The sequence below is a fragment of the Perognathus longimembris genome, chromosome 17 (genome assembly GCF_023159225.1).
Source record: "Perognathus longimembris pacificus isolate PPM17 chromosome 17, ASM2315922v1, whole genome shotgun sequence".
Classification (NCBI taxonomy): Eukaryota; Metazoa; Chordata; class Mammalia; order Rodentia; family Heteromyidae; genus Perognathus; species Perognathus longimembris.
This window is the reverse complement of record NC_063177.1, coordinates 24,529,458-24,557,271: the sequence shown is the minus strand read 5'-3', so window position 1 is coordinate 24,557,271 and position 27,814 is coordinate 24,529,458. Positions and strand designations below refer to the sequence as shown.

The window sequence follows — 27,814 nt, the reverse complement described above, 5'->3', positions numbered from 1 at the left end:
GGGGGTAAGACAAAAGGGTTAATTAATGGAGGTTTACTGTGGCAACATGAGCAACAGAAATGCCTTTTTTCTCTAAAGAAATTAGGATAAAACCAAGAAGTGTTAATGGTAGACTTGTTAGGCCAAAAGTCTGTGGGGGCAGACAGTGTCCTGGCCCCTGGGGTGTTCTCTGAGAGGCAGGCAGGGATAATGTGGCTGCAACAAAGGCTCTTGGGCTTGGCTGACAAGGAGAATGGTGATGCCCCTAGTGGGTTTGGGCAATGGAGGAGAGGCTATAAAGCCATCAGTAGACTGAGCCACTGAGTTCCCTCACAAAGTCAGCTCCTATAAACACATCTGCATTGTGACTGAAGGGCTAATAAACTTGCCTTGGAAAAGACAGTGTTTCCACTGGGACCTATTCATAAGCAGTACCCTACTGGGAGGTGGCACCCAGCGACAAGATCCTTTGGAGTCCTGGCAAGTGTCAAAGCTGCCTCATTATGGGAATTTGCCTGGCCATCCCCAGCCTCTTCATCACCATCACTAGGGCAGCTCCATTACCATCATCATCACCATCATCATCAACATCACCATGACAGAGGGCTGTTGATCATCCAGCAGGCTCATGCTACTGGTATCACAGAGCACCAAGTAGGTGTTGTGCATGGACACTCTGGCAGGTGGATGGGGACTGGCTTCTATTCTGCTGGGAGAACAGAAGCATTAGTCAAGTGCTCAGAGAGCATCACCGGAGATACCCGAGGGCTCTGAGCAGCTATGCCTCTGTCCTCCAGATAGCTCAGATGAGCAGTGAGTTTGGATCTCAGTTTCAGTTAGTGGGAACTCAGAAAGAGGAGTTCTAGCTCTGTGCCTGTTTAAGGAATACCGATAAAGTATCATATAGATAAAAAAGGAACTAAACCAGTAGAACACAAAACTAGTAAAACTAAAAGAGTAGACTAAACCTAGCTTACTTGGCTTCATTAACTAAACTCATAGAAAAGAAAGAGAAAGTTCTACTATGCTCTTTGAAAACTTTCAAAGAGTAGTATTTAACGGCATCATTTTGTCAAGTATGTACTTTAGGTTGGTAGTATCAATGGAGATGGGGCTAAGATGACATTATTTCTGAAAAAGGGGAGATGTACTTGAATAATATAGACAGATGTTTGTAAAGCCAAACTGGCTTTTATGCTCAGTGTAACTATCAACTTGAATAACAACCATAAAACAGAATATTTATACATGAAGCATTTGGACAGGAAACTCTAACAGATATCTCCACGCCACATAATTGTGGAATGATTGCCATATGCTGGACCTGAACTGGACAGGCAGTGATGAAGACATCTAAGTTGGGCTTAGATATTGGTATATACCTCAGAATCACATCACTCAGTGGACATACACAGTGAGCGCATTGTCTTTTTCCACAATAGGAATAAGGCCCACTTATTTTTCTTTATAGGAAGCAATGCAAACCCTGTGTTTCACCTGGTAGCAGGATTTCAGATAACCAAAGAAACCGTGCCACTCGTTTCTCTTTTCATCTATAAAACACCCAGAGAGGCTGCACGCTGGTGGCTCAAGTCTGTAATCTAAGCTACTCAGGAAGCTGAGATCTGACGATCAGGATTCAAAGCCAGCTTGGGCAGGAAAATCTGTGAGACTTTTATCTCCAATTAACTAGCTAAAAGCCAGAAGTGGAGCTGTGACTCAAGTGATAGAGGGCCAGCTTGAATGAAAAATCTAAGGGACAGTATCCATGTCCTGAGTTTAAGCCCAGTACCAGCGTGTGTGCACATGTACACATACACACACACACACCCCTCCCAAGTCAACAACAAAAACAAACCCAGAGATACATGAAGTACTTATTTTGTGCCCACGGTTATGCAGACCAGAGATATCTTTGAGAGGGTTTCTGCCCTTGCTGAACTAGGTCTCCATTGGGCTTCACTGCCAACCCAGGCTAAAAGGTGCCAATCAGGAAGAGGCATCCTGTGGTAGACAGGACCCAAAGGCATGGGTATGTAGGCTGCCACTCAAAGGCCCTGAAAGTGTTAACCTCCAACAGTTATAGGTGTCTCGTTTATACCCCAGTATAAATCTGTTTATTGTGACTGGCCCTACCCAATGTGCGGGTGCTATAAAGCTCTAATGGTCCCTAATAAAGGTAGAAGGCTTCTAACAGCACACAGTTCCTGAAATGGGACTGGAGTGAGGGAGGGAAAAGGAGGCAAGCAGATGATGAGCTTACCAATAAAATATCACAATGGTAAACCTCCCTCTGCACTTCAAGCCATAGAGTCCTGGGCCCCTAGACTGGAAGCAACACACACACTCTTCAAGTCATACCCCATTAGAGCGAAAAAGGCCTTTGCCCAACACCTCCATTGCCAGATTCCCAAGAAGTTAAATGATTTGCTTAAGGTCATTCCTGCTTATTAGTGGCTCTGGTCTCCTGAATTTTAATCCAGAGCTCTTATCTCCTCATTGAACCAATTAGAACTATGATCAATCCATGAGAACACGTGTTCTCTCTAGTCTAGGGATGTCCAATCCTAGTGGTGTTTCCAAATCTCTTAGGGCACATGTTTCCAACTTCCAAGCCCAAACAGCATCATATCTCACCAATTCTGATCCTATAATTGTGACTGGGTGCAGAAACCATGCAGATTTTCCTTAACAGGTTCCCCTGATGACTTTTATACATTCTGGGAAGGAGATTTGAGAATCACAGATCTTGCTAATACTTAAGTGTTTGTCATCTGATGTCTTAGATGACAACCAAAGTTCAAGGAAAGGAAAATCCCATGGCGAAATAGCAAAACCACACCATTGTCAAGAACCCACCCAGGGAGATGCAAAGGCTCAGAGAACTAAGGACTGTACATGAGGTCACACTACCAGAACAAAGCATAATTTGGGGAGTTGTATCTTGCTTCTCAGACACATCCACCACCACAGTCTGGTCCTGAGAAGAGACTTCCTGTGGGCACCACACCATCATCCCATAAATGATCCTTTTGGAATGCCCTTAAATGCTAACGACCCTCTCCACCATGTTCCTCCAACATGTGAAGGAGGAGAACTCACGGACTTCCTTGTGAGGGCTAGCTTTGGACCAACACCCTCAGATCTCAGCCTCCTGAATTGCTAGTTTTACAGGAGTGAGCCCACCAGTGCCCAGGCAAAACTTGGCTTTTATGGTTCCCAAAGCATTTGAAGGATGGAGTCCTCCCTGGCTGGTGACTCCTCTGTGGTTGAAGTGACGCAGCACATGTGCTCTTGTGGAGGCTGCTGGGTCAGAGCAGAGGACAAGGAAATGCATCTCACAGAGTAGCCAAGTGACTTCCAGAAAAATCAGCCCCCAGAAGCCTTCCGGGCTCACTGCTAGCTGTATCTCTGCCTTTCTTACATCTCCTTTGCAGAGCTCACAATGAAGTCTCACAGCAGCCCTAAGGAGACAGGAAGGTCTAAGAACAAAGGGCAGTGGGTTTCTCAAATGCTGGCCTCCACCAGCAAAACGCACCTGCCCCCTCTAATTGGCAGGTTTCCAGAACTAATTGTTAATGAACAATATACACAAATGGGGTACTCACACCTTCATTCACTAACAGGAAAGAAAATGCCCTAGTGGTGGCAGAACTTCATGGTCATCTTATGAACCTGACCTCTTTCTCCATGGTCATGAGCATCCGTTCCCAATACCAATCAGTCCAGGGCCCTTCTCAGCTTCCTCTCACTCTTTGTGTGTTTGTGCCAAATTCTTTATGACACTGGCAATGGCATAGTGGATGTCACAGAGCAGGCCCAGGAAACATGGAAAACTGCCTTCTACCCAATATGTGACAAAAGCCAGCCTGAGTCTGCTACACATGCTGAGATAAGCCCCCTAGTTGAAAATATTCAAATTCTATAAACATCAAGATTGAATAAAACCTCCAAGAGGGACAAGGGAAAAGGAAATCAAACCCCAAATGACAATAATAAAAAATAAGCCTCTTCAAGGAACGAGACTAGCTATCATTGATAAGGTTCTGCTACATACCATATACAATCATATAGATCCTATTTCATCTCTCCAGCCCCCGCACAAATGGTGTCCTCATTTGACACATTGACCAACAGGCTCAGAGATTCCAGAAACTTACCCAGGGCCATACAGCAATAAGTGGCCAAGGTGAGGTTGGAATTTGGGACCATCTCCGCAGCCCATGATTTTGTGGCTTTATCTACTGGATTGATAAGAGCTTGTTGGGGTTGGTGATGGGAGGCAAAAGCAGGCTGGGTGGTGGGAACCAGAAGCCAATTGAGTAGCTCCAAGGTGACTGTTACTCAAGGTAAGTTTCCTGAATCATTCTCTCCAACAGCACCAACTGGCAGATATTTGGGCCTCATCCTATAGCCACACAACCAGAATCTGCATTTGAACACATACCTAAGGAAATGGGCTTACAGTTAGTTCCCAAATTCAGCTGTATATGAGGCTCACTTGGATAATTTTGCATAATTTGGATAAGGTCTATCCAGATCCTCAGAAATATTGACTTAATATGGCTGGGCTACAGCCTTAGTACCAAGATGATCAGAAACTCCCTGGGCCATTCTAAAGAGAGGCAAAGCTGAAAGGCTGTTGTCCAGGGAAAGGGGTAGGCTTCAGTCAACTGAAGTCTGCTGGCTCAAGCAGCTTGTTTGTATATGAAGTATTTTTTTTTATATTTGCCATTCCTGGGGCTTGAACTCAGGGTCTGAGCACTGTCCCTGGCTTCTTTTTGCTCAAGGCTAGCATTCTACCACTTGGGCCACAGCACCACTTCTGGCTTTTTCTATATATGTGGTGCTGAGGAATCAAACCCATGTATATAAGGCAAGCACTCTACCACTGGCCATATTCCCAACCCCCTTTTACATTTTTAAATGGCTAAAAATATATTTTTTAAAGCCACACTGTGTGAAAAATTGCATGAAATTCAAATTTCTGTCCCTATCCATAGAGTAGTACTGAAAGCAAGCCATGCTGTTCATTTACGTACAGATTATGCCTGTTTTTGTGTTACAGAGGCCTAGATGAATGGCCGGGACTGGGACTATAATGGCCTGAGAAGCCTAAAATCTTTCGTTTACACATCTTTACAGGAAAAACTTGGCTGATATCTGAAATATTTACTATCTGACCTTTATAGAAAAAGTGTATATACTTGTGGATAGTCAGGATGATGACCAAGATGAATGCTTCATTTGACTGTATCTTATTAGGGGGAAGGTGTGTGTGTGTGTGTGTGTGTGTGTGTGTGTGTGTGTGTGTGTGTGTGTGTGTGTGTGTGTGTGTGTGTGTGTGTGTGTGTGTGTGTGTGTGTGTGTGTGTGTGTGTGTGTGTGTGTGTGTGTGTGTGTGTGTGTGTGTGTGTGTGTGTGTGTGTGTGTGTGTGTGTGTGTGTGTGTGTGTGTGTGTGTGTGTGTGTGTGTGTGTGTGTGTGTGTGTGTGTGTGTGTGTGTGTGTGTGTGTGTGTGTGTGTGTGTGTGTGTGTGTGTCTGTCTGTGTGTCTGTATGTGTGTCTGTGTGTGTCTGTGTGTGTGTGTTTCCTGCTTCCTTTCTTATGTGAGTTTACTTCCCCTTGAAAAGTGGGTAGAGGCATAAAGCTAGATCTTATGCCTTCTATGAAGCAGGAAACTTCAAAGGTCCTTGTACCTTTCTCTCTCTCTCTTCTCTCCTTTCTCTCTCTTTCCTTTTTCTCTTCTCTCTCCCCTTCCCCCACCTCTAGTGCTTAATTCTCTCCAAGTTCCTGTCATTTCCCATCAAACCCTTAGCAAACAGATTCCAAGAGCACTTCTCTGCAAGCTACAGGCTGGAGATCAGCGCTCACAGGTAGCTTTCTTCCTCCTCAGAGAACTGGAGGTGGCAAGGAGTCCTTGAACCTTCTAGGATCCTTGGGGGGGGGGAGGGGGGTAGGCATGCCCAGTAGGATGGCCTTCTGGGATAGGAGTATAGTATCTGCTGACCAGGCCCCTTTGTGCTGAGGTAGGAGCCCCACCAGCTTGGTTTCTTTGTATGCAGACGGGGGCTAGTCCCCTATCAGGGGGAGGCTGACAGCAGAATGCCTTGGAGGCTGGGATTCTTGATCTCATTAATATCCTGATTGTTTTCTCCAATCTAGTGGGGTGGTACCCGCAAGATAAAATGACCTTTAAATTCAAGAGATAAAATAGCAGTCAGATAAAGTCTCTAAGAAGTAGAACCTGGGAGCCACGTCTACCCCAGCCATAAATTAGGACATTAGGATGGTGTTCCCAGTCCGGGTTTCATCTCTCTTCCAAACTGAGATGATCTGCTACTTAGGGAAGATGATGCTCATTTACTCTGAGGATCCAACTGCCCTCATAAATCCCCTCTCCTGATCTGTCTTCCAGGGAGGGGGTGGGGCGCCCAGAGGTGAGCTGAGGTGCCTGCAATGTCTCAGAAGTCCCATTAAGTTGTTAAGGCTTTTAGTGCCCCAGACAGGGCTCAATGCAAGGGCAGTTCAAATCCCCACACAGATGAGGATGGGGTTGTGGAAAAGGGGGCTTTGATTTCTTCCCACAGAGTCCACCTTGGTCAGGGGCAAGGAGTGAGGAAATGGTAAACTCACCAGACTACAAGAACCCCCAACCTGACCCCAGCTCTTTGCTATGCTCTCACAAAACCTCTCTCATTCAGAAGGGAACAGCAGGAGTGTGGGAAAAAGTTGTACTCTAGGCTGTGTGTGTGTGTGTGTGTGTGTGTGTGTGTGTGTAGTTTTTGTGCCTGAAAAGTTCTTAGAGTCTCACAACAACTCAACATCTATTCAAGCTACTTACTAACTCTATAAACATGGGCAATATCTATATTCTCCTCTGATCATATAAAACATTTATGGAAATGAACTCCAGGAAATGGAAACACAAGGTTCTTTCTTTGTTGCTGATTCTGTTTTCTTTTCTTTTTGTCTTGTTGGTCTATCTGTCTTTGGGAGGGTGTGGGGGGCATAAAGGGACAAAGGGTGAACAAATGCAGCAGTGGTACTCACTAGACACTATGTTGAAAATGAACTATATAACTTGTGGGTGGGGACAGGAGGGAAAAACTGGGAAATAGTGAGGAAAGGGGTAATGTTGTCCAAAAAGAAATGTACTCATGACCTGACTTATGTAACTGTAACCCCCTTGGAACATTCCTTTTATAATAATTTTAAAAAATTAAACAAAATCATCTACATTCTGAAATGTCTTACTTGATTATAAATCCAGGAAGCCAATACAGATGACATCAACCCTCCAAGGTCATTGGGAAGGTTAAATGAGATGATGCACTGAGCTGCGCAGCCCAGGACCAGGTACTCAGGAAGTGCTCAATCAATGCTGGCTGTTCTAACTCTTCACTGAGTGCTTTGGAAGTTTCTTTGGGTCCCGCATATTTCTGTGTCAGGGAGAAAAGTATCCATGCAGGTACCTTGCCAAAGAATCAACTTTGCTGAAGACCTAAAGTTAGATTCCTGCAGGCCACTGGGGCCGAGGCAGAGGGAGGATGAAGAAAAGGGAAGCAAAATTCTCATTTCCATTGCTGATCCCAAGGCAGGAAAACCGCCAAGACTGGTGGGCTGGGAAAGGTACAAATAGAGGTTCACCAGAGAGGGAGGAAAAGCAGCCACACCAAAATAATGTTTCTCAGAAGGGTGTGTTCTTTTTCCTGTGCCTCACTTTCCAGGAGAATGAATCCCTACTTCCTCCTCAAAAGGTGACACAGGAGTGAGGGACATGATATGTGGGAGAGTAAAGACAGATGAAGACCTTTTGTGCCTCCTTGGAGCTGTGACCAGGTGACTTAGCTGGGGACTAGAGCAAAGTGTACCATAAGCCAGGACACCAGGATCAGGCAGCAAATGATAGCACAGCTGCTGCCAAGACTAGGCTAGCTCCCATCTCACAGCCAACTTCCTCCTTAAGCTGATCAATACAAGCACCAGTCTCCAACCAGTCCTTTTTCTTGCCGCAGCCCTGCCCTCTGACCTTTTAGGGGCCTTTCTCTTGATTCAGCTCCAGAATGGAGGTAGAGGGCCATCACTCCGGGCCTGCTCAATGGATGCAGAATGGGCTGTCATGGGCCCTATAACCAGGGATGACTCCTGCTGGAATGGGGAGGAGGGGTAAGATAAAGGCCTTCCAGGCTGAAGATAAATGGCTGCCTGCAGCCTGCTACAGTAACTTCAGGCCCCCAAGAATAGCAGACAAAGGGTGCCCCTGTGACTCTCACTGGAAAGATGAAGGCCTATCAGCGGCAGCCAGGCTGGTTCAAAGCCCCAACTTAATTATCAATTAAGCATGCATAAGGGAGACAAAGCCATGACAACCCCTGGCTGCATGCTGGTGTGTGATTGTAAAGCTGAGGAGGGGCAGGGCTGAAAACAGCTGATTCTGCTGACAATGTGTTAGTAGGGCATCTTGTAACCAATCAGCTGCTGACAGAGGCAAAGTGTCCCTCCTGTCCCCCCCCCACTGTGCCGGACATTCCAGGCCTAAGGTCACACTGTGGTCATCGTGGGCAAGTGGGCCACAAAGTGTGGCTGGGAGGGAGGGGACTCATTAGGGAAAGAAGATTCGGCCTCTCCAGGAGAGGGTTGTAGGGGAAGATTCTTCTCGCAGGTGTGGCTAGCCCAAGATCTTGGCTCATACACTAGTTTGGAAAGAAGAGAGGGTGGAGAATTGAGGGTAAAGGTCTTGTCACCCAGCTCCCAGCCTAAGAAGTTACTAGTGCTAATGCTGGGTGTTGGTCTTCTCTTAGCAAAACAGGAGTTTTTTCGTGCTCTACCTTCGCTTATGTTTTTGGACAGAGACAGAGACCGTGCCTGGACTAGAGGGTACCATAATGGAAAGTACACTGTGACGCTCTGCACGTCAAAGCCTGCCTAAGTCCTGGACTCCAGGTTGTGATTTGCCTAGCCCTGGGGACATGGCTTAGGAGTGTTGTCCTAGCTCAAGTGCTGCCATCTTGCAGCCTGGAAACAAGGACTTGGGGCTCATCCCCAGCATCCTCTGCTTCCCACAGGCCACCTCTGCTTCCAGTCCCAGGGCTAGGATATACCACAGACTCTTAGGAATAACCCCAGCACGGGAACTTAAAAAAGAAGGTGGATTTCTGCTGCCTGCCCTTCCTTTCCACTGCCACCTGTTTAACGCTCCATAACACCAAGAATGATGATGATGACGGTGATGATGATGATGTTAACTGTGTGGTTTGTTGGGAAAGGTGATAGTCATTCATTCACTCAGTTAAGGTAGGTCCTGTTTTTCTCCTTTACAGTCAGGAAACATCCACTTTTAACACCTGGCTGGTTAAAGCATTCAAAATTAGACTCAGATAACCCCAGTCTCTGGGATTGGGTCCTTAGTGAAAATTTAGCCAGAGAGAAAGCAGCCACTGAAAATATTGGCAGTGACCCATACTTGTTGCTTCAGAAAGAGCAGTCGGATCTTCTTTCTTGCCCCTACAAAAACCCCCAAAGATAACTGTGATCCTAATTCTAGAGACTGACATGGTAAAACACTGAACTCCAAAAGGACAAACTGTGTGTCCCTAGAATTTCTTGTTCCATGTTGGGGCAGAGCCTTGCTCATGCTAGACAAACTCTCTACCAGTGAGCTTGATGTCCCAGCCTGACCCTAGTGTATTGGCAGGACTTGGTTAGCACTCAGGGATTGATTGTATTACAGGAAAGTATGGCACCCAGCAATCAGCAGACCTGATACCTAGTCCATGTTTATTATCAGCACTCTGTATTGCTTTGCCAACTCACTGCCTCTTTCTAGGCCTCAGATTCTTTCTTTGATGCTCTAAAAATCATTCCATGGTTTTTATAAAGGTTCAGATTTTTGGGCTACTGCAGAGGACCCATTTCCAGTGAGATGTGCCCCTCTTAGTCTCATACCTGAGGTTGGAGGGGGGGGTATCCATGCCCCCTCTGCTGCCTTCTTGGAGTTTTCGAATACCTGCTCTTTCCCTACCATCCTAGCTCTCAGTGGTATCTCCAGTCAGGATACAGAAAGCCTAAGCTAACCACTGACCCTGCAGTGACCTGGGCACAACCCCAGCTTGTCAGAAAGCTGCTGGGCTTTTGTTTGGCTTGCAGGCTCCCTGACTTTGGTGTGGAGATCACAGGTCCCAGTACAATGGCCATTGTCTTTTCAACAATGTCCCTTGCCCCTGACCACACCCCTCCCCCTAGCTCCCAAATTCAGTTCCCCACATCACCATGGTGGGCAAGTACTCAGGACTGGTTAGGTGAGGGCCACACACCATCAACAACTACCCTCAAAACCCTGCTTTGAATTGCCATAAAGGGGCTCGATTATTCTGTTATCCAGCCGGCATTTGCCTGGGGAGGGGGGTATCTTTGTCTTTTAAAACAGCCAGAATTTTCTTCCCTTGGGTCTGAAAGGGAGCGGGACTCAGAAAAACCCTAGCTCAAACCCATGTTTCATTCTAGCACTATCAGACCATGGGAGAGGCCATATTATAGGCATGCCAGGCTTGGAGAAAATGCCTATAGACTGCTCAGCTGATGACTCTGAGTCTGTCTTGATGGCACAGATCACCCCAATGTTTGGATCCATTTCTAGGCCTTTCCCTTCATAAGCACACTCTGCCAGTGAGGGGAGGACAGGTTTCAGAATTATTCTAGAGTTACAGGGTGGTTGCTGGATTTTACGTCACAATCCTTCAGCCAGGGTAGGAGGCTAGGCTAGGCTCTCCCTGCATGGGTACCAAACAGACACTCATAAACATATCAAATGTAGGAAGGCAGATTTCCTGGGATAATAAAGGCCCAGGAGAAGTACCTGACCTCAGCCTGTGGCTACACAGTGTTCAGTGTTTGGGGGTGCTTTTCCATAAGAAGAATGTAGGCTCCCATACTAGTAAACCCAGACCCCATAGTGAAGACATCCCAATCCACAAGCCAGGGTTGGGCACAGAAAACAAACTTTACTAGTCTTAGCCAACTCATCATTGGAAAGCTTGGCCAACCCTCCCCTACAGATGCCAACAAGATGAGATTGCCACCAGTGCAGCCCTTCCCTAAAGGCCACAGGCTTCAGATGGAGCCAGAGAAGAATGCTGGGCCTGACCAGGGATGGTAGAAGGTAGCCAGGATGCCATTCCCCATCACCACAACCCCTATGCTTGCAGCTCAGACCTTACCATGCCAACAAGGCATTCCTAGGCAAAATCCTGACTGGCTGAGTCAGCAGCCACACAGGGAGAAGAACAGGCCGGAGAAGAATAGGAAAAATGGGTTCCCTGGGGGCCAGGCTATCCCTTATATCACAAAGAGTTGGAAGAATTCTGAGCTAAGGCACACATTCTTTTATGAGAAAATTCTGGCAATGGGAAGAGACCAGTCCAAGGGACCTCCCAGAGCATTTACTCCTCTGAAATAATCTTGAACCAAATGAGACTAGAAGAAAGGACCAGGATGATATCTTTTTGTCAGATGTGGGGCTTGAACTCAGGGCTTAGGCGCTGTCCCTGAGCTTTTTCTGCTCAAGGCTAGGGCTCTACCACTTTGAGCCACAGCTCCACTTCTGGCTTCTTTCCTGCCCAGGATGGCTTTGAACTGTGATCCTCAGATCTCAGTCTCCTGAATAGCTAGGATTACAAGCATGAGTCACTGGCTCCCAGCCAGTATAGTATTTAGAGGCAGTGAGGCCCAAGATTCTGCTTACCTGATAGCTTGTTTGGAGGAGAGGTGCTGGGCTGGTGGTGGGGGGAGCCATGGCTGAGCAGGGGGTTCAGGTTGTGTGTCTGGTTGGAGCTGTAGGCATCCATGGCTAGCTTTTGCCGGAATGCCTCTTCCTTTCTACGGTTGGCAAACCAGTTGTAGACACGGACCTCAGTGACTAAGTTGGAGCCCAGGCCGTGGGCTTTGGAGGGAGAGACACCTCGTTGCAAACATTCTGCCCTGGAATGGACAGAGGGTGACAGTCAATGAGGATGGTTGGGAGTTGCTGGTGCTTGGCCCCAAACACACAATCAAAGAGGCCTTGGTTAGGAATGTGTAGAGGTGGAAGAGCAAGTGGGGGTAGGGGGTTGGGGGGAAGCCTCATCCCAAGCTAATGAGGGTGACTGGAGGGAAGGCCTATAGCACAAGCCCAGCACATGATGTGCTGTCCTGGATGGAAGGGCAAAGGTCTCCAGTGTGGCTCTTGGTCAGAGGAGAGCAAGCAGGGACAGGCAGTTCTAAGAGAAGGCCCAGATAGGGCTCCCTGACACCTCCTTAGTTTTCCATTCTTCCTACCACACAAAAGGCAAAGTCCTTCGCAGGCTATCTTACGCAGTCCCTTCCAAGTCCTCTTAGAGGACTTCTGAGCTTTCGGAGTTTAGACACCCCAGAGTGCCAGGGAAGGCAGGTTTTTATTCATACCCAGAGCCCCCGCAAAGGGCAGGCTGGGTGGATCTAAAGGAGGCAGTTGGAAATAGTGGTCCCTCACTTATTAGTGCTGAAGAAACTCCACACCCAGGGATGAGTTGTCTTTGTCGATGGCACTAGATGGTGGTGGTGGTGGTGGTGGTGTGTGTGTGTGTAAGAGAGAGAGAGAAATTGAGAGTCCTCATCTGCATGGCAGCCTGAGGTGTCTGTGACAAGTGTAGGCCACTTGCTCTGCCTCCTGTTTCCTCCTCTAGCTTCCCTGGCTCTGTCTTCCCACTTCCCCAGCTGGGCCAGGCAGGAGACAGAGAAAGGGACTATGGGCCTTGACCAGAGCAAAGAATTGTTTTGTCTTATTTTTAAGTCATTATGGAAGTCCGGGGAAAAAAACAAAAAAACAGAATGATATTCTAAGGATTACCAGTGTTTTTTTTTTCTTCAATGACACAGTAACTTAATAAACTTTGCTGAGTCAGTGTAGGCAGAGAAAACCAAACAAACCAAACAGATCCAACCAATTCTTACTCTCCTGCCCAATCTATTTTTCCTTCTTTCTTTCCTTCCTTCCTTCCTTCTTTCTTTTTTTTTTTTTTTTTTTTGAGGCAGGGTCTTTTGATATAGTCCAGGCTGGCCTGAACTCTCAATTCCCCTGCCTCTACCTCCTGAGTGCTAGAATTATAGGTGTACTCTACCACACCCAACCTAAGTTTCTATTTTTTTGCGGGTGTGTGTGGGGGGGGGGGGGGAACTAACAGATGTACAGTTGGTGGAGGCCAGGGTCAGAATCTGCAGCTAAGGGACAGTCTTGCCCTGGCCTATGTGGAGTTCAAAGACGTGACTTTCATTTTGCTGACATATTTTACACTAGGATTCTCCAGAGTCAATTCCTTAGAACAATCATGCATGAGGTGGGGGGGTATTAGTAAGTACTCCACACAAGAAAGAGTCTGGGAAGGTTAGCTGTAGGAAGCTGAACTATAGGGCTTCTCAGAGCCTTGACTATATTAGTGTGTGCTGTGATGCCCTAAGAGGAAATATCCATGTGATATCTCTTAAGCTTATTTACCAAGAAACTGAAACTGGGGTTCTGTGATCACACTTTGGGAAACCCCAACTTAGCCACACTTATTTGAATAATCAGTGTCTAACTACTCCAGGATGAAGGGGATGGATCTTGGGTCCATCTGCTTGCTTGCTTATGGTTTCGTTACCTGTTGCATTCCTCCACTAAGGCCTCCCTCTCTTCCTTGCTGGGGTTCTTTTGTCGGTCGTAGGCCTGGTACAAGATTTGCTGAGAAGCGGGCCCCCATTTGAACCGGTTGCGGCGCATCTTCTTGTTGGTGGGCTCAGAGCAGGAGTCATCGGACTGCCCAGGGCCCTGGCTCTGTTGACTGAATTCTGGAAAGAGAAATAGCAGCTGATCCTGACTGCTTTTGTCTGTCATATTTCCAGAGCTCTGGACTGTCTGGTTGAACTCTGAAAAGAGAAAGGAGTAGATTTGATAGGGCCTGTAGCCTTCACTCAGCAGACAGAGACAGACAGACAGACAGACAGACGAACGGAGGGACGGACAGACAGACGAAGACCCCTTCCTAAGCTTTTCCACCTGCTCTTGATATATGTGGGTCCAGAGGGCGTATGGCTGATGACAGATATCTCAATGCCCACCCCAGCTGCTCCAGCAAAGCTTTTTCTTTGCTTGGCTTGGCTCAACTATAACCAAGGATTTTGTATTTAAGACCATTATTTTTCTTTGGCCCACTGGCCTTTAAACATGAAGCAATACTCTGAGTCCTGAACTCTTAATTTTGATAACAAAAAGGGGATGAGCTCGACTAAGTCTCAGGTCCCAGGGAAATCCACTTAAAGGTATAGCTTACTCCCATACAACACATTCAGGGTCTGTATATAATGGGTTTTTGTTTGTTTGTTTTTGCCAGTCCTGGGCCTTGGACTCAGGGCCTGAGCACTGTCCCTGACTTCTTTTTGCTCAAGGCTAGCACTCTGCCACTTGAGCCGCAGCGCCACTTCTGGCCATTTTCTGTATATGTGGTGCTGGGGAATCAAACCGAGGGCTTCATGTATAAGAGGCAAGTGCTCTTGCCACTAGGCCATATCCCCAGCCCCTGTATATAATGTTTTGAAATAGAGATTCCTGGAGCATTGTATTTGAAAAATAGGATGCTCCTTGGAGCTCAAGTACAATTTCAAAGGTCTCCAGGGGACCATTTATAAGGGAGATAACTCATGAAGAAAAAGGCTTAGAAGAAGCACAGAGACCAAAATACAGGACCTTCCATGTTTGGAAGGAATGGTACTGCTCTCTGTCTGTCCCTTCCCAGGGTCCAGGCACAGTGATCCTCAACACACTTTGGTTGAATGAAGGAAACAAGAGGGCAGCTTGACCTAGGGGTGACATGTTAGCCTCTGTTGAAATGAGATTTGATATTCACTTTATTAAAGAAGAGAGCTTTGCTATCCTTTCCTTACATCTGCATGAAGCAGGGCTCATCGGGTTGATTGATTCCATTTTATAGATGAATAGAGAAACCAGGCACTGTGCTGTGGAAGGACATACACCATATCTACTTCCTACCTCTGGTCCCCATGTTCTGGCTTGTAATGTTGTCCTCTTTAATTCCTGAAGTCACTCCTACAGATCTCCATGGGTCTCAGCCCTAGAGGATACAACCCTCAACGCTCACACTAATAAGCCTGAATGTGCCATCATTTTTTGTGTGTGTTTTGGTTTTTTTCATACTCAAGACTCAACAAGGCAAGAGTTCTACCACTCGAGCTACATGTTGAAACGATGGCTGTGCCATCATTTTAAAGTGTTTTCATGTTCCTTTGGACAACTGGATCCAATGAATTCAAAGTTCAAGAGTCATGACTTTTAAATTTATTTTACAATAAAAATAAATTTTAAAAAAGAAGCATAGAAAACATTGTAGTTTTCAAGGGAGAAATTAGTGTTCTTTGAAGGGGGACAATTCATTAATTGGAACCATAGCCATGGCCCATAGCAATTACAATGGTAAAAAAAAACACACACAAAAAAAACAAATGAAGACATCTCACCAAGTTTTTGTTCCCCTAAGTTTTCAGAATGATTATACATGATAATATCATGTATGTTTTTAAATCTCCAGAATTATTCTATATCTCTCATGCAGCTGAGTTTGCATCAAATTATGTAGAAATAATTCTGAATAAACATGAATTGAATCTATTTGAAGAAAAGGTCATGAGTTGGTATCTAAACTTCTAGAACAGCCTTCCTTGTGGTCTTGCAGTCCATATACCTGAGGTCTTGCTATCTATCAAAGCATCCAGTTCCATTTTGGTCATGGCTCTGAAGCCTGAACTTAAAATCCCAGCTAGGCTTTGTTTAACCAATGACTCTTAAGCCAAGTTCATGAATGATCTGACTAGTGGGTGGACAGAACCTGTCACTCACTTTGCATGATTCTTGGAGCACTCTGTTTTCATGGGTCCCCAACAATGCCTTTAACAACCTGCTAATTTATGAGCAGGGAGTCACTGTCTCCCTGAGATAATATTGCTTGATTCCCTGGTCCCTCAACTTCCTCACCTGGGGAATGGATGGGCAGAAAGCTAAAGGAGAACTAACCAGTCTTTAACAGCATTAACCCCAGGCCAGGAGTTAATGAGCACTCACATTTTCCTGGTAGTCAGACTTGTCAAAGAGTTCTCACACTGCTCGTATATTTGGCTTTCACAGCAGTTCTCTATGCGTGCCCTACGTACCACATGAGCCATAGCCAGAGTCAGTGTGGATAATCCCAAGGTCCTGGGATCAGTTCGAGAGTTTTCATTTGAAACAAACCTATGTCATAACAGTTAACAGGTAAAGAAGTTGTTTTTTTCTGGTCCTGGAGCTTGAACTCCAGTCCTGAGTGCTGTCCCTAAGTCTCTTTGTGTTCAAAGCTAGTACTGCACCCTGTCAGCCACAGTACATACCCCTTCTGGCTTTTTCTAAGTAGTTTTGTTTTTTTTTTTTTTTTTTTTCGGCCAGTCCTGAGCCTTGGACTCAGGGCCTGAGCACTGTCCCTGGCTTCTTCCTGCTCAAGGCTAGCACTCTGCCACCTGAGCCAGAGCGCTACTTCTGGCCATTTTCCATATATGTGGTGCTGGGGAATTGAACCGAGAGCTTCATGTGTAGTAGGCAAGCACTCTTGCCACTAGGCCATATTCCCAGCCCTCTAAGTAGTTTATTGGAGATAGGAACATAGACTTTTCTGCCTGGCCTGGCTTCAAACTGTGATTTTCAGAGCTCAGCCTCCTGACTGGCTAGGATTACAGGTGTAAAACACTAATGCCCTACAAGAACTTCTATGGTGAGTTTTACTCAGTGTTCTTTAAGTGTATCCCTTTCTCCAATTCTCAGAAACTCTCAGTATAATTAAGTATTGTAAGATCTGTTTGACAGATGACGAAACAGGTTCAGAGTGGTCAAATGACTTGCTTAAAGTCACACGAGCTCAAGGCAGGAGTTTGGGTGTGAATTTAGCCTGTAGACTCCAAGACTCCTAACTACCAGGTTAAGAATCACCACTGGCTGAAAAGAGAGCCCACAAAACACCGCAGATTCCCACAATGAACTTGTTTAGAAGTGGCAAAACGAGCTCCTGAGGCTTTGTCTATGGTGGGTTTAGGACACACAAGTGCCCCTTTGTGTGGGGCCTGCTTCAGTCTCTCCCCTGTGCTTGGAAGATGTACAACCTGTGCTGTATTTAGAATCCAGTACACACTTGTGCCAGAGAGGGGACTTGCCTGGCATTCTACAGACCTCAGCAGCTTAACCCTTTGCCCCTCCCAGTGCTGGGCGGGGCTATAAGTCTAGCCACCACCAATGCCCCCTCCACTTCCTTTTGGATTAATGAGGAGTGGAAGAGGGGCAGGAAATGTTCATTGCCTGTAAAAATCACCTTGAAGCAGTTGGCCTTGGCAGTCACTTCATGGACTTGGGAGAGAGCTCGGATGAAGAGATTCTGTATGTACACAGGCACATGGATGCCACCATCCATCAGTTTTTATAGGTTTTTTTTTTTCCAGGAAAATCTATACTCATGCATCATCTGACTTTTATTCTCCTCCATCTCTTTCTCTTTCCTCTTACCCTCTTCCCTTGTGTCTTCTCCTTTTATTTATCTCCCGTAATTGTTTTCCCATGCTGTAAGACTTGGTTCAAATGTCAACCCTCCTAGGAAGCCTTCCAGGATGTCTCCTGGTGATTTAGCAATTCCCTGTTGCCCCTTGTGCATACCTTTCTAACAGCTCTTAGAAAGGGGCTTGTCACTTTTTATTCAAACATCTCAACTCCCTCACTGAGTAAATGCTTTGCAGCCCCTGGAGAAAAAGAGCCATGTTTACCACAGCCTAGCATCTTGCTTGGTGTAGAAAAGATATACATTTATAGAGGAAAGGTTTCTTAAGCTTCATGATTCATGTGCCTTTTAAAAACAATGATAATGACTAGGAAAATGTCCCTTCCAGACACTGTCATCCACTTTGTAAAGTGTCCTAGAACCTGTGCTGCCCTGTCCATCCTGAGGGAAGGCTTGGTGAACAGAAGTCAGCACACCCTGGGCCTTGGGCAGGTGAGTCCCAGGAGATGGTGGCACCCAAGGACTCCCAGATATTGCAGGAACTAGAGTGTTGCTTCATGTCAGGAACACAAACCCTTCAGGAGCCAGTCATTGTGCTTGGAGGTTAGCCCAAACTTGATAGGGTCTCTTTTCCTAAGTAGCAAACAATTCTCACTTGACTTTTTCCAGTCCCTCTGTCCCATGCTTCCAACGCAAGCACAGACAACCACAGTACAAGAAGCATGCCCCAAACCTTTCCTCTAACCCCAAGACACTGAGACAATAAATATAGACACAATCATTTCAGAGCAGTGTAACATACAATCTCCCCCAAACAACAAGAATAAAGTGACCATCCAGAGAGAGGGAGGCGGGTGGGGAGGAAAAGCCTACCCAGAAAATGCTGGAAATTAACATTGTAACCAAGACAGAGACACTTATGGCTCAGGGAATAATGTGTATGCTCATACAAAAAAAAATGTTGTTTTTTTTTCCTAGGGAAAGGTCTGGATCAAAAATAATTCAGGTGTAATGTTAAAGGATAATTTCCAAAACTTAAAAAAATCTGCTATTCATACTGTTATCATTCCAGTGTAGTCTGATTATCACTCAACTTCAAAACAAAAATCTCTTCATGTTACAAGGTGAAAGGACTCAGGACAGAGAGAAAGCTTTGGAATGAGACTGGGAATGACAGGAATTGATGGGCCAGATAGTGTTCCCAGTGTAGCACTCTCACTGTGTCTCTCTCACCTGACTCAGCTAGAAGTGCCTTCTTCCTAAGAGAGGGTCACCAACAGATGTCCCCAAACTCCACTAACTTTGGTAAGGGTGAGTCAGCATTTTAAATTGCTTCAGGGCTCACTCCCACTCCCTCCCATTCAAAGAACAGCTTGGGGCTCTGATTATTCAAACGTCTTCACCATTTAAATAACTTCTTTCCTCCTATAGTGGAGGAAAATAACAGTAGCAATAACCAATATTGCTAACTGCTTTGAAAGGTCTCTTTCTCTCTCGTTCCAGTCCTAGGGCTTGAACTCAGGACCTAGGCATTGTCCCTGAATTTTAGTGCTCTAGGCTAGAGCTCGATCACTGGAGCCACAGCTCCACTCAGCTTTTTTGGTGGTTAATTGGAGATAAGAGTGCCAGGGACTTTCCTGCCCCAGCTGGCTTTAAACTGTGATTCTCAGATCTCAGCCTCTAGAGAAACTAGGATTATAGGCATGAGCCATTGGTGTCTAGCTGAAATGATTTTTTTTTGAGACTAATTTGTGGTCCTATATCAAAGGGACATGCTTGCTTGCTCTGTGGCAGATATTCCACCCTGTCATCTACTTAAGTTCCAAAGACAAGGATGTTGGAAAAAATAAATTACGAAGGACCAAAAAATTTCAAATGATGTTGCCGTCACCAAAGGGCTTGTCAAAGCAACTGGCTGGATATATAGCAAGGGACTAGGAGAGAAGAAAACAACACAAGCCAATCCACCGGACAGCATCAATGAAGGTCACCTGTCACCTTGTATTTGCCAAGGGCTCCTGAAGATCCCTTGGATGGAGAGGAAACTGAGGCAGCCCAAAGGGGTCAAGGTGATGGCAAAATCCCTCCAGACTAAGGCAAAAGCAGAGTTAAATCACTTACGTCGGAGGATCTCCCGTTGCTTTCTGACGTACCAGGTGTACAGTGCTGCTCGCTTCTGGGTTTTCATGGGGGTGCCCTTGTTGAGATGCTGGGAGAGATGTGACTGATTCAGGCCTGTGACGTCCACCACCTCCCTCTGGGGGATGTTGTGTTGCTGCATGTAGCCTTTGATCATTTTGGCAGCCCTCCAAGGGTCCTCACTAGACAGACAAGCAGATGGTTAGGGTGTCGGTGGAGATGGCCAGGGAGAAATATTCACATTAGAGGGGTTCTGCCTATCCTCTCTCTCAAAAGTGATCACATATTTTTCCACCTAGGAGAGGTATAAAGCAAAAAAAAAGCCCACATGGAGCCAGTGTATTTCTAGCTATCAGGAGTCTGAGATCTGAGAATCTTGGTTCAAAGCCAGCCTAAGTAGGAAAGTCTATGAGACTCTTCTCTCCAATTAACCACCAAAAGGCTGGAGGTAAAATTGTGGCACAAGTGATAGAGCACCAGTGCCTTAGGCCCTGGGTTCAAGTCCCAACACACACACACACACACACACACACACACACACACACACACACACACAACCTAAGTGGAAGAGGCACTGAAAGCCCCTATATGGAATATACCCTCTCTTCTGAGATTAGCATGGGGGGAAAAGCTCATTCTCAGGAACGAGCCAGGACCACCAGCACTTGCACCCATTAAGCAGAACAAAAAAAAAAAACTTGTTTTAATTTGCTTTCCTTCCCTTTCCTCCAATTCCATATACTTAGAAGGGAAGAGTCCCATTGGTGGAGCTTGAGGGGCTGCACACTGAACCTTCAGTGATAGGGATCTCATCTGCTCAAACCTTTCCTACATTACATTCCTTCTGAAAGGGTGTCTCAGCCTCTTATCAAATAGGGGTAACAAGGTACTTAATATATGGCCCTCTCCTGAGGAGCTAGCTAGCTTAGCCAAATGGTAAATGGTTTCCAAAGTCTTAGGAAAATGTTCACAAATATAGTAGCCTTCCTCCCTGGCTTTGAGGAATCACATTTTATTTGCAAGGAAAAAAAAATATCCACAGCTCCACCTCCTAAATAAAACCTAACGAGGACAAGTAATTTCAATTTCAGAATAAGACATTAACCATCCCAACTGCCTTGTTTCCTGTGTTCTTACATTTCTCTTTTGATAGGGTAAGGGAGTCAGGAAGGTAATGTTTCTCATAAATTTCAAGTTTGGGTTCAGAACTTTCCATTTCTTTTAAACACAGGTATGTTAAGAAACTCTTATATTAGTGTCTTTGAGGTTCACTGATTTGAAACGTCTTCAATTTGGCTAATGTCTTTTCTTGCCCATTATTAGGTGAGTTAAAATGACTTACGAAAAAGGCTCTTGACTGAATGTTCACACATGCGCACACACACATACACACACACACACACACACACAATAACCTTAATGTGACAGGGAAAAAAGTAAAGGGAAAATTGGTTTCAGGTGAAACGGTAAAAACGGGTGTAAACACAGAGGCCACAATAGATACAGCATGGTAGTATAATAAACATTGTTTACAAATGGTGCCTGTATGTTAAATAAAATTATTTTTGTTTAATGTATTAAAAGCTTCAACAATCAAATCAGCATCCACATATTTGAATAGTTGATTTTAAAAAGCAAGCCTTTGATGTTACAGTTGTGAGAAACTGAGCTTTGAAAGAATGTTTTTGAGGATTGCAAACTTTCAAATTAATTACAAGCCAATAACAAATTTCTTCTGTATTCAATACTTATAAAATTACTTCTAAGTAATACAACATAGTTCTTGAAATAACTATGTGAACAGAAACAAAAAAAAAAAACCCAGAAGAAATGCGTTCCAGTTTCAAACGTGGAAAATTCACCTTGAGCAAGAGAAAAATAAGGTAATAAACATTTTAGACAGGCCCATGTAAACAGACAGAGATCATTTAAAAGCTTATTTCTGCAAATATTTCCACAGATACCTTAGGATGGAAAAATACTTTTACCAGGTATAAACAAAAGCTTCAAATGTTAGGAGGAGGAAAAAAAAAAACGTATTTGGATTTTAAAAATTACAAACCCGTATCGCTTATAGATTCTTTGGCTCTTTTTGTTTTCTTTGTTTCAATTCTTTACCTGCGGTCATTCTGCGAGCTTTAAAGAAGCCGAGAGAAATAGAGGATAAAGTATGAAGGTTTTGCGGAAAAGGGGAATTCGCTCAGCAATCTAGATGATTCAGAAAGAACAAAATAAAAGAGCTCGCAATACCTTAGAAACCACTAAGGCAAAAGAAATCTTGACTCTCAGGGTGAAAAGACTCCCCGGCTTGGAGTAAGATGGCGTAGTCACACCTTTTCTACCTGTGGAAGCCCAGATGCCCCGGGTTTTCGCCGGGAGGAGCCCGGAGAGCCCCTGGGGCGTTTTATTTGAACATTCAGCAGCCATCCAGGTGTTCCCAGCCCGGGTGGCTGCGCGGAGCCCGAGCCGCGCGGGGCTATTGTGTTCCGAGCCAGCGCAGGTGTCAAACGCCGGAGCCTGGCGCCCACCTCGCCCTCTCCCCGGCTCCTTCCCAAACAATGACTCTGTGCCACCCACGATCAGAACTAAGCCAGGGGTCCCGTGGGGGTCCCCGGGGAGTCCCAGCTTAACGCTCCCTACTTCCCAAACTTCACCCGCGCCCCAGCCCCGCAGGCGGGCTCCGGCGGGGCGCGCGCACTTCCCAGCCCGGCTCTCCACGGCCTTTCTCCTCTAAGGCGTGTAAAGGACAACCGGGAGCGGCACAAAGTGTCCCCCACATCCCCCCCCTGCGCCCCGCTTTCTTTTCTTTCCTCTTTGCGGGGGAAACAGGATTGGTAGGAGGGGAAGGGGGTGCCTGGCACTCGAGCCGACGGCGCAGACCTGGGAACCGCTAGCGATTTCGTGAAGAATTACTTTTAATAAAGTCCCACACTCCAAGAGTTGCGGGGGGGGGGGGTAAATGGAATGCGGCCCCCGAATGGGGAGACTGAAGCCTCAGGGTCTGTCTTGGGCCTTCCCTCACCTCACCCTAGTGAGGGTCTTTGGGCGAGGGATAAAGGCTGAGGTCCTCGGAGCCCAGGGCGGGCCTGGCTCTCCGCCGGCGGGGCCTGCGGGCGGGCGAGGGTGGCCCCCGGGACTGCGCTGGGAGGCTGGGGAGCACAGGCAGGCTGGGACTCAGGCTGGGGGCGCTCCGCAGCGGGGGTGTGGGTGTGGGTGGGTGGGTGGGTGTGGAGCGTGCCCGGCGAGCCGCGAGCACCCCCCGCATCTGCGTTTTGATTTCCTTCCCTTTTCTAAGCCGCATTTACAACTTGACCAATGAATAACCCGCTTCTCTTTTCAACCTAATCACTGCTCTTTGTGTATCTTTCTGTTGATGATTTATAGGAATAAATTAATAACACCCCAACTCCACGTGCTTGCAGTTGATGTTACATCTCTTCTGCGTCCAGCCCTGCGCGGGGCCCGGGTGCAGAGAGAGGCGCACAGGGTCCCCAGGCTTCCTGGATTTTTAAAGGCAGCGGCCTCAGGCGGAAGGGCCTAGGCCTCCGGTGGCCGGCGCCCAGAGTCCGGTTGATTCTCCAGGCCCCCTGGTCAACATCCAGGCCTCCCTGGCGCCCCAGCCGCCCCAGGGGGGCGGGCTCCTCTACTGACCCCTCTTAGCCTCTGCCAGACACACCTTCCTTCCCGCTCCCTAACTCCGGCCCCGCAGAAGTCATGACACGCGGGGAAACGGTGAGGAAAGAATATCAGTTCTAGGAATTGTCTAGCACGACATTTTGGGAAGGTGGAACCGTAGGAATCATGCCGATCGTCTTAGCAAGAGGGTAAGCCACCAGGTAGGTCCCCAGGGTGCAAATTCAAAGGCAAGGTCATATCCAACACACACACACATACACACACACACACACACACACACACACACACACACACACACACACACGCTGTGTGGACTGAGAAGTCACGAGAGAAACTGCAATCCTGGCCTTGGAAACCTTGAAACTACCGGCGGGCGCTCAGGTGTCCAGGGGCCTGAGTCGGTGGGGCTCCTTCCTAAAGCCCCGGGGAGGTCTCCTGGAACCGCAGGATTCTTTGGATAATTAGTAACTAGCTGTCAAAGCGTGTGCCGGTCGCGAAGGACCCGGCAAACTGATGAGGGCCTGGAAAGAGACGGGTCCGAGCCAACCAGCCCGAATTCTCTGCAGGGGCCCCAAGGTGTCGGAGAGAAGAAGTTGCACACACACACACACCCATTCCTTTTCTCATATTAAAACCAATCCACTGCCCCCAAACACACCATGGGGTCTTAGCCACGTGCACCCCAGCCCACTCGGCTTTGCTTTAGACTCTTAAGTTTCTTTTAGCCCGCGCGGGTCCACCCTTACCCTTTGCGGGCAAACAATCCCCCCTTTTGCAAATAAATCAAAACGGGTTTGGGGGAATAGGCGATCAAGCTGAACCTTGCACGGGCGCTGCAGGTGGGAGCGCCCACCCCGGAGGTGGCCTTTCAGGCCCCAGCCACTGCGGCTGCTACCTAAACCCCGCGGTTCCCGGTGGCTCGGCCCCGGGGCCGGCTTGAACGCCCCGTGCTCCACAGCTGCGGCGGCGGCGGCGGGAAGAAAAATGCACGAAGGCGGGCACCCCAAGCTTCTGTTCCCGGGACATCCCAGCTGTTTCACCCACTGACCCCTTCGATCACCGGGGCAAACCTCTGGGCCCCAAGGCTCCGCACCTCCCCAACTCCCGGCTGAGCTCCAGCCCCACGGGGAAGGAACGAAAGAACCAAGGAACCGAAGGCCCTTGGGTCCTGGATGTTGGCGTGGGCCGAAAGAGATGGAGGTTCTAGGCCGGATTCAGGGTCACCTAGCTGAAGGACTCAAAGGGATCCATTTGGGAGAGAAGCCCAACGCCCTTCAGGGGACTTCCCCTGGTGGGAATCCGGCGGTTTTGTTTGTTTGCTTGCTTTTTTGGTGAGAGAAATGCGCAGCGCAGGGTGTTCGAGCCCAAAGCCCGGGGGGGGGGGGATCTCTCCAGGAGCTCCGCGCGCAGCCCGCACCCCGCCGGCCTACCTGAGCATCCGGTCCACCTCGGCCCGCTGCTCGGCCGCCTCCTCGGTGTTGAGCGCCTGCAGTTCCTTGAGGATGGGTGGGGTGTCATAGTCGTCGCCGTCCTCGGAGCCCTCGTCCCCGGACAAGCGGCCTTTGGCGTGGCCGTTGGTGAGTGTATGGAAGACCGGCTTGGTGTCGGGATCGGCCCCGCTGCCGGGGGAGAGGGGCAGCGTCTCTAGTTTCACCCCAAAGTTCGGGGAGGGCAGCAGCTCTTCCAAGGCCTGGACCAGCACCTCCTTGGTGACCCCGGAGCTCAGCAGGGCGCTCAGGAGTTCTTGCTGGAGCGACGTGAGCTTGGACACCATTTTCCAAGGACAGGAAAAAAAAAATGGGGGGAGGGGGGACCAGAGAGGGTAGGTGGATGTCGGTGGGGTGTGATAAAGGAGGGTGGAGGGGAGCTTCACGAGTGAACCCCCAAGGCCTGGAACCCCTCCACCCTTCAACCTCCAAACACCTGTTCCTCCCTTGGGGTCCCGGAGTCTCCTCCGAGAGGAGTCAGAAAACTTCTAACTTGCCATGACCGCCACCATTAGGCCATATAAGATATGCAAATGAGCGGGGAGGGCCCGGCTTTCGGCAAGATGCAAATGGTGGTGGGGAGGGGGAAAACCCTGCGAGAGGGCCAGCCGGAGGCGCAGTGCCGGGGAGCCGGGGAGCCGGGCCGCGCGCCGGGCCTGCCCGCGCCCATTGTGCTCACGGCTGGGGGACTGGAGACCTCTCCCTACAGGTTCTGTTTATCAGCCGAACTCTGGCTGACCTTTGGACTCGTGCAGCGAGTGGCTTGCAGCCTGGGCGCGGGGGCTTTTCCACTGGCTATCGGTTCGGCTTGGATCCAAAAAAGAAGAAACTACGCTTCCGGGGTTCAGGTGAGAGCTGGAGAAAATTGGGGTGCCCTGGAAAGAAGGGAGAGGATGAGAAGGATAGAGCGAGACTCTAAAATGTCCACAGGTGGTCAGTCTGAAAGACGGAGGGGTGTGGAGGAGAAACTGGCCCTTTAGGAAATGGGCCTGGAGACCCGGCGAGTGTGGATTAAAGGCATCCCATAGATGTTTCTACCTGGGCCTCAAGCCCTCTTCACCAGGCCTGCCAGGCCTGGTCGATTGGATTTGCAGGACCGCAGGTTTGGCCCAAACCGCGTAGGCAAGGGGCGCAGGAGGCCCCGGAGGACACTTGGAAGCGGGCACCGGCTGGTGAATGGCCCGAGGGAGTAGCCGGGAGTGGAGCTCCCCGCCCCCCCCCCCCCCCCCCCCACAGCCCGGTTGCACCAGGCCGGAGTCCCTACAGCTTAAACCCAGAAGATCAAAGAGCCCGGGGTCTGGAGGCAAAACTTGAACTCTTTGTGTGTGTGGGGGGGGGGGGGGGGATACAGAGAGCAAAGCTTGGCCTGCGGTGGGGTGTGTGTGTGTGGGGGGGTGTCCCTTGGAGCCCTTGTTCCCCTTCGCAGTTCCAGGTCATTGGGCGGTGCCTGGAGCCACAGATGCACTCTGCAGAGGCAAGGTCACACTCACTGCCTCTGTGGCCCTGAGTCTTGAGCCGAGTGGAGAAGGAGCTGACAAAGCCATTGCAGGAAAGATGTGTTTTTGTTTTTTTCCACTCAGGTCTGGCCTGGAAGGAAACCCTGGGACTTTCAGCACCGTGGGAAGTTTCAGCCACTTCTCCCCAGGGACCCTGAGGGGAAGAGAGACACCAGGGCACCAAGACTTGATAGGTAATACAGGGATAGAGGTGACCTACACCCACCGGCCTGTAGCTCCTGAGGCAGAGCCGCCCCTTCCACTCTTGGGGCCTCAGTTTTCTCATCTGTGGAAAGGGATTCTAATAGCTCCTTTTCATGGGTGTGGGTGTGGGGGAGGGTTAGAGTGAGACCACCTGTGCAAAGTCTTGGTCTAATGTTATTAGAGTTCACATTTTCCTGTCTGGGAAGCCAGGAAGCCAGTTTGTTTCTAGTAGTAAAACCTAGCCAGTAAGTTCCTAGTAGTAAAAGCATCTGGGGGGGGGGGGGGGGAGATCCAGTGTGCTAGAGTCCAGAGGACTGTTAGAGACAAGAACTCAAAGTGAGCAGAATTGCAAAAGAGCCTCTATAAACACCTCCCGACTTCAGCAATTATCAGGAGGTTAGGAAGAAGTTGGAGTTAGGGATCAAGGGAGATTTCAGTATGGAGGAAGAAATGTCCTGCTAGGGACCAACCCCAACCATCCAACATGTATGAAGGATGATGGTGAAATTGATCCAAGAAGGGCTGCTAAGAAGTGAGGATGCCTCTTTGAAATATACAGCAAAGGAAACCCAGGCTACCTGTGTTGGGAGCCAGGAGAAAGAAGGAGGTTGGCTTTTCCAGGCTTCAAACGATTTGTTCATGTTTGCTTTTCTTCCCCTGAGTAAGTTCATTAACTACTTAGTTCAATGAGGACCTTCATTTCACCTTCTTGCTCTTCTAGTTTGTTGGGACATAGGGCAGATACTTACCTGTTGTAATTAGGCTGGGTTGGACAAGTTTTTTGTACTTCCTCAGCCCCTCAAGCAGGATAATGAAGCATTCCAAATAACTGTCCAGGAAGAACCACCTCTTTTTCTGTCTGTTACTTGTTCTGGTGACGCAAGCATCCAGTAGAGTGAAGATCACTTTCTGCGTGGTACTGGAGGAAAGCATTCAAGAGCCTGTCATTGCTTCCCTTTCAATAGCACAGTTTTTTAAAAATGTTTTATTTGTTTATGTATTTATTTATTTTTGGCCAGTCCTGGGGCTTGAACTCAGGGCCTAAGCACTGTCCCTAGCTTCTTTTTGCTCAAGGCTAGCACTCTGCCACTTGAGCCACAGCGCCACTTCTGGCTGTTTTCTATATATGTGGTGCTGAGGAATCGAACCCAGGGCTGCTTCATGTATGCAAGGCAAGCACTCTACCACTAGGCCATATTCCCAGCCCACAGTTGTTGTTTTTTAAATTGTAATTCTAAAGGCTATGAGCCCCTCACCATCCCATTAGGCTCCCAAGTTTCCTTCTCTATCAAAATTCAG

At 47.9% G+C, this 27,814-nt stretch overlaps 1 protein-coding gene across 6 annotated transcripts in view; it reads right to left on the bottom strand.

Moving 5' to 3' along the window:
* Hnf1b (HNF1 homeobox B) overlaps nucleotides 1-25,441 on the bottom strand; it is a 58,820-nt gene extending 33,379 nt beyond the window's left edge. The window contains exons 1-4 of one of the 6 annotated variants that reach the window (XM_048366739.1): nucleotides 24,759-25,441; nucleotides 19,675-19,874; nucleotides 13,633-13,819; nucleotides 11,721-11,956 (exon numbers count right to left, since the gene is read on the bottom strand). In XM_048366739.1, coding sequence (XP_048222696.1) covers nucleotides 11,721-11,956; nucleotides 13,633-13,819; nucleotides 19,675-19,874; nucleotides 24,759-25,102 — 967 coding nt within the window. In that variant the 5' untranslated portion in view covers nucleotides 25,103-25,441. Of the gene's footprint in view, nucleotides 1-11,720; nucleotides 11,957-13,632; nucleotides 13,898-19,674; nucleotides 19,875-24,758 lie in introns of all 6 variants that reach the window. The other 5 variants (XM_048366738.1, XM_048366736.1, XM_048366734.1 and 2 more) reach the window with 5 other exon arrangements.
* Nucleotides 25,442-27,814: the final 2,373 nt, after the last annotated feature.